The sequence below is a fragment of the Anas acuta genome, chromosome 5 (genome assembly GCF_963932015.1).
Source record: "Anas acuta chromosome 5, bAnaAcu1.1, whole genome shotgun sequence".
NCBI lineage: Eukaryota > Metazoa > Chordata > Aves > Anseriformes > Anatidae > Anas > Anas acuta.
Window position 1 is genome coordinate 12,577,288 of NC_088983.1, and position 9,359 is coordinate 12,586,646.

General features: G+C 41.7%; 1 protein-coding gene across 2 annotated transcripts; it reads left to right on the forward strand.

Annotated features, from left to right (window-relative positions):
• Positions 1–9,024, forward strand: SLC25A29 (solute carrier family 25 member 29). 2 transcript variants are annotated; one of them, XM_068682767.1, is made up of 5 exons: positions 6–159; positions 1,182–1,225; positions 5,967–6,050; positions 6,510–6,571; positions 6,666–9,024. In XM_068682767.1, exons 1-5 carry the CDS (start codon positions 149–151, stop codon positions 7,407–7,409), a joined length of 945 nt encoding a protein of 314 aa, XP_068538868.1. In that variant the 5' UTR covers positions 6–148; the 3' UTR covers positions 7,410–9,024. The 2 variants fall into 2 exon arrangements, with proteins under 2 accessions (XP_068538869.1, XP_068538868.1); XM_068682768.1 differs by lacking the exon at positions 6,510–6,571 and having other exon boundaries at positions 1–159.
• The last annotated feature ends 335 nt before the right edge of the window (positions 9,025–9,359 follow it).

The following is a 9,359-nucleotide window of genomic DNA, read 5'->3' on the forward strand; positions in this document are numbered from 1 at the left end:
CGGCGGGCGGCGGCAGTGCGCGGAGCGGCAGCGCGCAAGGGCCGGGCCCCGCCGGGGGGGGAGGGGGCGGAAAAATTAAGAAAAAAAAAAAAAAATATACATATATTTGTAGGAGGGTGCTGAGCATGGCTCTGGATTTCCTCGCGGGATGCGTCGGCGGTGAGGCTAAAAATAATAAATGATACGGATATAAAATTAAAGGATGGGGGGGAAAAGGAAAGGGGGTGGGGTGTTTTGAGAGCTGGGAGGGGGGGGAATGATAAATGTTGTGCCCCTCGGCAAGCCGGGTTTGGGCACGGGGAGGGAGGGGAAGAAGCGCCCGTGGCTTCCTGCAGCGAGGGGGGGGCGGCAGCGAGCGCTTTGGGGGGCTTCGGGAGCTGCCCCCCCGCGGGCCGTGGTGCAGGGGAGGATGGTGGAGGGATCGCGGGGCTCACCCTGCTCGGCCCCTGCTTGTGGCCTCCCCTCCTTCCCCCCTTCCTATTTTTAGCGGCTGGGAAATCGCGTGTTGGATGGGGGGAGCCACGTACCGGGTTTGCTTGGTTGGTCGCGGTGCTCCCCTGGCACAGGGATTTTTTTTTTGTCTGCTCAGCACAGGTCTCCCTGTGGCCTCGCTGTCAGCGGTCAGCAGCGGGTTGGACTTCTTTTGGTTTGGGCTCACAGCAGCGTGGAGCTAGCAGAGCCCTTGCTTTAGCTGGTAGCTGCGTTTTCCTGGCTGATAGGCCTGCAGGTAGCTTCCAAAAATCCCTTCGGTGCTATAGGAAGGCAAAGACGGCCCTACTGCAGGTGCCACTGTCCCATCTGGAAAGGCAGCGGGCAGAGAGCTGGCTATTTCTTCCTTCTTTAGCGGTGCTTCCGGGTTTTCTATGCTTCCCCAGAGCCGGGTGTTGATGAAATAATTCGCTTTCGGGGCAATCTGCAGTTTCTACCCCTTGCACTTGCCTTAGGCTGAGGCCAGGACCCGCTGCCGAGCATCCCGTGTGACGTGGCGCTCCCCATAGTCGCACAGCTCGGTCCCTGCCTGGAGCTCCCAAGCTTGCCAGAAGCATAAAGGCAGCTGGTACTGGCGTGAGGGAGCACACCGTAGGTGTCCTGCCTCCTGGCCTGCCCACCACGCTGTGTGCTGCTATCCCAGCAGGGAGCCGGGACTGCTGGTCACAACCACGCCGTCTGCTTTGTTTCAGGTGCTGCCGGAGTGCTTGTCGGACACCCCTTCGACACCGTCAAGGTGGGTTGATGACGAAATATTTTTGTCTCTAAGTAGGAAACTTGATGTTTTTCCAAGGAGCCGGGGAGGAAAAAAAAAAAAATCCCCAGATGTTGTAGCAGCATAAATCTGTGATTGAAAGCTTGGAGCAAGCCTCTGGAGCTATGGTTCATAGACTTGTAGCCTCCAGCCCTTCAGAAGCGAGCAGATTCCCTGTATGTATGATTCAGCCCTGTAACATGACCAAACGTTGGCCCAAACCACAAGTTCGTCAGTGCAGTAACATTACAGCATTTGAAAACAGGATCTTGCATTTAACTTCATTTTATTCAAAGCTTGCTTTTCTGCAGCCCTTCACCACTAACTGATAGAACCGCCTCTACCCGCACTTGTAACTCCAGCCTACTTTGTCACTAGATGGAGAGCTTGGTTTCGTTTCCCCCGAAGCTCTGCTGCTTACTCCTCAGGCATTAATTTGCTACACTAGCCAGTAGGTGTAAGTAGGCAAAAATCCACAGCATGATGCTTGTCTGGGGCTTTTTTTTCCCCTTTAGGTATTGCATACGTATCTCTGAGGTGTTGTAATATACGTATTCTGTAACTTCCCAAGTTAAAATCAATTCTCTGTTAACTGCATGCATTATGCATACTAAGGGTAGCTAAGGCCTGCTCAAATATATGATTTTTGGAGGATTTTAAACCTCCTGAGGCCCTTCAGCCAGGATTCCCAGGGGCCCAAGCCCATTTTTCAGAGCAGGATGATGACTAAAGTCGCTTTTTGGCAGCCTTATCTAAAGTCTCTGACTGGAAGAATAGACCAAGGGATGCCAGTATGCTCACTGCTAAGCTAACAGCAGATCACTTGACTGCAGCACACAGCATGCCACCCGCCGTGGCTATATTTGGAATGCCTCTACCTTACTGAATTTAGCTGTGCAAAGGGCTGATAGTATTACAGGGGTCATCACCATGTTATGTCTCCTAGCCACGTGGGTGAATCGATGCAGAAAGAACAGATTTTCCTAGCAAGTGGATTTTAATCCTTGCTAGTCAAGTGCAAGCTGCTCAAATAGTTAAAGACTATATGTATGTTTCTGAGAATATTTGACTGTTATGTAATTGGGTTGAATTAGAGTAAATACTTTCAGGAATGGTGTTACCCAGACTTGCATACTTTTTTTTCTGGTGGTACAGGGACAGCTGTCTCCTCTCCCCCCATCCTGGCCAGTTTTACATGCTTAACTTTTGGTGATGGGTCACTTCACTGAAGCCAGCAAAACTGCTAAAACATTATGCTCAGGCTGAAGTTAAGCGTGTGTGGGGTTCTTTGTTTGTTTTTAAAGTGGAACAGCTTATACTGCATGAAACTAAACATTTAAATGACTGCAAAACTGGGGCTCCCATGCTAGTTCTGGCAGATGTATTAATGCAAAATGGATGTGTTGGCTTAAGACAAAGCATCTTGCTGTACAGTAGAGCAAAGCAGTTTGTTTCCAGATGACTTTAACCCCTTTTATGAAATCCAGTGTGGAACGCTGCTTTCATACCACTAGAAAGGATAAAGTTATCTACCCTTTGTTAGAGAAAACACTAATGTTTGTGTTGTTAGCTGGTGTAATCACCCCGTATGTGGGAAAACTAACAATATAACCATTTATTTTTTTTGAAAAAAGGAAAGAAAAAATGCATAAGTTGTTGTATATGTATATGTGTTAATTAACTCTATTTATAGTACTGCAGTGTTTAAAGGGCTAGTTGGTCATCCCCTTAGACTTTAAATTTTTAATATAACTGAACAGTGGGAAAGCTTCTTAGATAAGCCAGAATTTTACTTCCACCCTGACTTTTAAGCTTTTTTTTTTTTTTGCCAGTGATCGTGTTCCACAAGGGGGAGGGGGCTGGTGGGACACGCAGAGAGAGCTGGAGCCTGCAGGTCAGGCTGAGAAACCTGCCAGCGAGCTGATCTCAGAGCTGGCAAACTTCTTATCCCTGGTTTGTTGATGTGATGTATAAAATTGCTTTTTTGCTTTTAACTGCCTTTACTTTCTGAGCTAGGGGCTGTCTTCATTAACAGCAAAAGTGTTACTTTGTTGTAGATGAGAGATAAGCCTCATCACGGGAGAGTTACCTAGTAAGTATAGCCCAGGTGAACACTTCTGTTTCTCTCAGTCTTAATTTATTCCAAAATGTAATAGTTCAAATAAAGCTCTGAAAGACTTATGAAGCTTTTTTTTCCTTTTTAGTTTTAAAGTGATGTGTCCCTCTTCTACAACTATGACATGGAGGGAGTGGGGTTTAAATATCCCTTTAAAAATGAAAATAAAAATGTAAAGTCTTATTCTGAACCCTCTTTCTGGTATGCATTTCTCACTGTATGCACTTCCACACACAGTGGCTATAAAACTGAATTTCAGGCAAACTGTTGTTGAGGTCTTATCCACAACATGTCCTTGGAAGAAACTTCCATTGCTCAAACAACTCTATTTCACACATCATTAATTGTTTGGACTGTTAGAAGGGTTTTTTTGTTTGCCTTTTTTTTTTTTTTTTTTTTTTAGTCTTGAGTACCTCTGTGTAAGTTTTTAGCAATGTGAAATTACAGTATGTTACTATTGTACTTAAACACTCAGTAACAGTGGTTTCAAATAAGACAAACAAAATGAAAGAACACAATGATTGTTGGCAAATTAATAGAATAGACAGTTAACCTTTGTAATTAATTCATTCATATATGTATACTCACTAAATTAAAACTTGTTGAAGTTAGTATTAAAACACAAAGTTTCATACACATTCATTGTCTCATCTGGCAGTCTGTAACTATGGTGCCAGTTTGCACCCTAATGTGGTCATTATTGTTTAAAGCAAAGAGCTGCTTTTCATTCTTAGGCCTGATGTGTCAGTACTTAACTTTCTGAATATTTAATTCTACAACATTACAGTTGGTCAATATTTCACGTATCATTTACATAAAGATAGTAGAAGCTCTATGCCAATAGGAAACTCAACCTATATACAGACTATCTATGATAATTCTAAGCTGTTAAAGATAACTGCACGCAAAAGTAAAAAGGTTCCTAAGCTGTAATTATTTCAACGTTTATACATTTGAAAGTCCCTTGATTTTACAGCTGGGGTTTGAAATAAAGCAATAAATTAAATTGAAATTAGCAATAAAACCATAAATGGAGTAAGACCTACATTTTGTGCAGTTCTGACTTGTTAAGGTGTATAACTTTGCTTATGGGTCTGCTTCTTGAGCAGTTTTTAAAAAATCCACTACATCCTCCCCCATGACTTTGAATAAAAAAAAGGATTTATTTTACTTGAATTCTAGTCTAAGCTTACTCTCAATTTCAATTCTAAGGTGTTTTAAAACCTTTTCAATCTTGGCAGACCCAAGGTGATCCAGCCTTAGAGTATGGCTAACATAAACTAATGTGCATGCTAAAAAGACACTAAAAACAAAAGTTTAGATTTACAAAACATGAAATGACATTGTAGTAATGTCAAAAATGCTGACACTATTTTTTCCCTTGAAGAAAGCTAACCTTAATAGGGACTTCTGATAAACCACATCCCCAGATTGTTTCTAGACCCACATCATCTTATTTCATTGTGGTGGTGTTGGTTCTGTTATTATTTTAGGCAAAGAGGGATAAAAAAGAATTTGAAGTCAGGAATCCTTTACAGAGACCTAATAATCCCTTCTTTTGTTCAAAATAAGAATCTTGAACTTTTTTTTGCCCTGGAGTTGCAGCAGCAGTAAATGGTTGATAAGTATCTTCTCAGGAATATTGCAGCCCTCCAAGCTGGAGATGAGAGGCAGATATCTAACTTCACCACTCCAGCGAAACCAGCTTACTGAGTTGATTGCAGTGCAGAGTTTTGGATGTACGAAGTAACTTTGAGCCTTTCTGTTTGTTGAAGTGTGCTTAAGGCAAATTAGCAGGAAAACCTGAATTGGACTTTCACATTAAAGGTTAAAAAAACACCTAGAAAATGTGACTGTCTCCTAATGTCATCAGAAACAGTAGCATCATCTGTCCAGCAGGCCATTCCATGTCAGTTTCAGGAAAGTTAATTTACTACAAACATTAAAGGCTTGAAACAGCCACACCCTTGCAAATTGTTTGCTTTCAGCAAGTTAAAAAAACAGACAAGATTTAAAGGGAGGAGTGACTTTTTATTATTTTCCTTAAGCAACTGTAAGATATCTTAAGTCTCTTCCCATCTAACCTCAGAAAAAAAAATCTGATCTCAGTGAAGGGCCCCAAGCCCAGTAGCCAGAAACACTAGATGTGTTGTTGTTGAAAGTTTCCAGCCTTTTAAATCATCCCTATTTCATGCTTGACTTGTAAATAATTTATTATAAAAATGCTATCAGGTTTGTACAGATATTCCTTAGTGTGGACAGAAATATTCTTGGCAGCTAAAGAAAGCACTTGTTGTAGTCACTATGGGAAAATCTGAAATTCTAGAAAACAGTGTACCCTGTTGTATTTCCAGATACCAGTTTTCTAATTTTCACAATAAATTAATAACCCTTCTCCCTTCAATTTTTTTTTTGCCCCTTGCCCCTCCCCAAATAATTGTAAACACTTACAGAATGTTTTTAAATGATTTTGCCACATATGGCATTCCAGTGTCCAGCCTTTGCTCTTGCATATACATTTCTATAGCAAATCTCCATACAAGTCACTAGTTTACCAGTTATGCTGCTCTTGCCATACACATCAGTATCTCATACAACTTTTTATAGGTTCGCCTACAAGTTCAAAATGTAGAGAAACCTCTCTACCGTGGGACCTTCCATTGCTTTCAGTCCATCATAAAGCAAGAATCTGTAAGTATGAAGTTAATGCTTTGTGTATTTTGAAATTTCATATGTATTTTGTATGAGAAGGGAAGGAAAGCTGCTCAAAAAACCTACAAATATCATAGATCAAGAGAAGAGCATACTCTGAACCTCACATGACCACAGTGCAGATACTTTAGTCTTAACTAAATAAAAATTAAAAGCACATAACTCTTCCATCAGCATTTTCAGGCTTGGTAACTTAAGTTTAGAAGTTCACCAGATAGTAAGTTGGAAGTTTAAATTTAACTTTAACATTGAAAAGTTAACTTTTAAATAACTATATATTTGAATAGCTAATTTCCTGAGAATGCAAGCAATGAGAAAAGAAAATGGTGTGGACTTTTTTGTGGGCTTTTTTTTTTTTTTTTAAGCTTTAAGACCATAACTAAAAGGTTGACTTTGACATTTGTACCACTAAAAAACATTTAGTTGTTTGTGTCCTAGGCAGTGATGTACAAAGCAACATTAGACTGATCTTCTGGCACTGTTGGGAAGTTAGAGCACAAGTAAGAGCCAGAGAGGACATTTTCTGCACAGTTTCAGGAGGCTGTCAACACTACTGTTAAAAAGTTTGTTTTTTTTTTTTCCTTCTTCCATCAGGCTTTTGGACTTTATAAAGGTATTGGGTCACCAATGATGGGACTTACCTTCATTAATGCCCTTGTGTTTGGTGTACAAGGAAATACCCTTCGTGCCCTTGGCAAAGACACTCCTCTGAACCAATTCCTTGCGGGGTCAGCAGCAGGGGCTATTCAGTGCATCATCTGCTGCCCCATGGAGTTGGCAAAGACAAGAATGCAGCTACAAGGAACAGGTGAATACAAACTAAAAACGAAGAACTATAAAAATTCTCTGGATTGTTTGATCAAAATCTATCGAAAGGAAGGGCTGAGGGGCATCAACAGGGGCATGGTCTCCACATTAATAAGAGAGACTCCAAGCTTTGGCTTTTACTTCTTGACCTATGACTGCATGACCAGGTATTTAGGCTGTGAAGCTGAAGACAGTTACGTTATTCCCAAACTGCTGTTTTCTGGAGGGATGTCAGGGATCGTGTCCTGGCTCTCCACCTACCCCGTGGATGTGATCAAGTCCCGGCTCCAGGCGGACGGCGTCGGGGGCGTTACACAGTACAACGGGATCCTAGACTGTGTCAGGAAGAGCTACCACGAAGAAGGCTGGAGGGTCTTTACAAGAGGCCTTACTTCTACGCTTCTCCGTGCTTTTCCTGTCAATGCAGCTACTTTTGCTACTGTCACTGTGTTCCTAATGTACATGAGGTCGGAAGATGACCTTCGGGAATGTGAACCGGGTCCGGTAATCCAGCAGCCTTCCAGTCTGTGAGCACCACCTGTTTGTTCTTGACCCAAAGCCCAGCTGGTTTTTAACTGTAAACAGTCGATCCGCACAAGTAGTGTAAATGTATGCTACCTGTATAAAGAATTCCTAAATGTGTTAAATTAGGATTTCATCTCATTACTTGTACAAACAGCATCCAGCCTTACCAAGGACTTAATATCCTGTAGTAGCCAAGTAAGACGGGGACCTGCCTTTAGAAAGTACTGTACAGTTGTGGCTCCAGAAGAGGATCTGGAGAATCTCATAGTACCAGGAATCAGGTTTTCTTCCACCCATGTTCTGAATGACTGAGCTGAATTGAATGCAGAAATGTCTGCAGAAAAGAAACGCTTCTTGTTTGTAACAGGAGCAAGTACAGGCCTCCAATGTGAGGTAGGGGGAAGGAGGAGGAAGTTAAGTGTTGGAGGCATTTTGCAGGTAACCCTGAACTGTTTAAGACATGGACTAGCATTCAGCTAGCCCTGTTGTGTTTTACTTTTCCTCTGCTTTTAAGTGTCAGTTTTGTTTAGTAGCATCATTGTTCATAATGGTTTGCTAAAGAAATAATTTGCTTCTAAGCCACTCCCTTGCCTTTCAGCTTTGAATAAATATCTTAAGCACAAAGTTAGCATTTGCACTTATATGCAGATGTGCCTTTACATTTCAAGGCTAGTAAGGATTTAGGGAAACTCAAAGCTATCCAGATCAATATTATCAGCCTTCACCTCTACTTCTTTGGCAGGTGCACAGAGCACATTGCCTAGTTTCAGACCAAGCAGACTTTGTTCTTTAAGTTAATGCAACTTTGTGCCACTTCACCCAACCTGCAACCTAGCCGCCAGTGATGTACAGAAGTCAAAAGTCCTACCTGTGTTGTTGCGCAAAGTGTTTGTGGGTGTAATGTTAGCTTAGCAGCTTGAAGTACTGTGGAAATACATACACCTGTAGACCTGGAGGTTTCCTACCTTTCCAGAAAATAGGGGTGCGTCTGTAATGGCTGGTGTTCGATACACTTGCATTATGCATTTAAAGAATACTGATGTCTATGTATTTAGTTACAGTGCTACTAGAAAGAAGACTGAAAAGGGTTTTGTAGATTTTCCTTGTTACATGAATCCGCTGTGATTTCTTTTGTAGCAGTCTGTTCAAGAGGGATTGCTTTAGAGCTATGAACAGCTATTTTAGCATTTGAAGCGAGAACTACACATATTTGGCACAAATAGCCAGGAGAGAGGAGTGCATGCGGGTTGAAAAATGTTCTAAAAACGTATCAAGCTAGGTCAGTAAGTACAGCTTCTTACACTTTCAGATGGGACACGTGCAATATGTGTTTAATTTAAATGGATTTTTTTTTAAAGAAACCTTATTTCATAGCATTTTGCACTGTAACAAAATATGCTGGAGAAACCTGTAAAACTGGTATGTCTTTTTATACCTTGAAGGTATGTTGGGTGTTTTAGTGCCTACTTGCACTGAGATTCAAATTGAATGTTAAACCTGTCTACTAAGCTGCACATGCACAACTCACAGCAAAGACCATTTACACCTTTGTACAGTAGTCTGGAATGATTGTATATAAAATTGAGGGAATAAATTTGTAAAAAAAAAAAAAAAAAAAAAAGTTGATGTCAGTTCTTTAACCTCTTATGTTTTATTCAGACATTTATTTGTTTTAAATCTAGCTGTCAAAAGGGTGGGTTTTCTGGCTTTTGCCTGAAGGAATGTGTTCTCCATCTGCCTTTCATGCACCCCGGGAAGGAAAGCATCCCGCTCTGGCTTGGAGCACATCAGGTGGCTGAAGCAAAGATGGAAAATTGCCTCACCTGGCTTCTTCAAAACGATCTTTTCAGCAAGTACCTCACTTGAAGCTGATAGAGCTACAAATAGAACAGCCCTGCCTTTAGAGCAGGCAGGGCACTTGGACCCATCACACTGCATTGATTTGGTCTAAGCAGA

Bases quoted from the DNA above. Each gene is read 5' to 3' on its own strand.
- SLC25A29 (XM_068682767.1), top strand. The intron at 1,226-5,966 runs GTGGGTTGATGA...AACTTTTTATAG, and splicing joins ACCCCTTCGACACCGTCAAG to GTTCGCCTACAAGTTCAAAA. The intron at 6,572-6,665 runs GTAAGAGCCAGA...TTCTTCCATCAG, and splicing joins GTTGGGAAGTTAGAGCACAA to GCTTTTGGACTTTATAAAGG.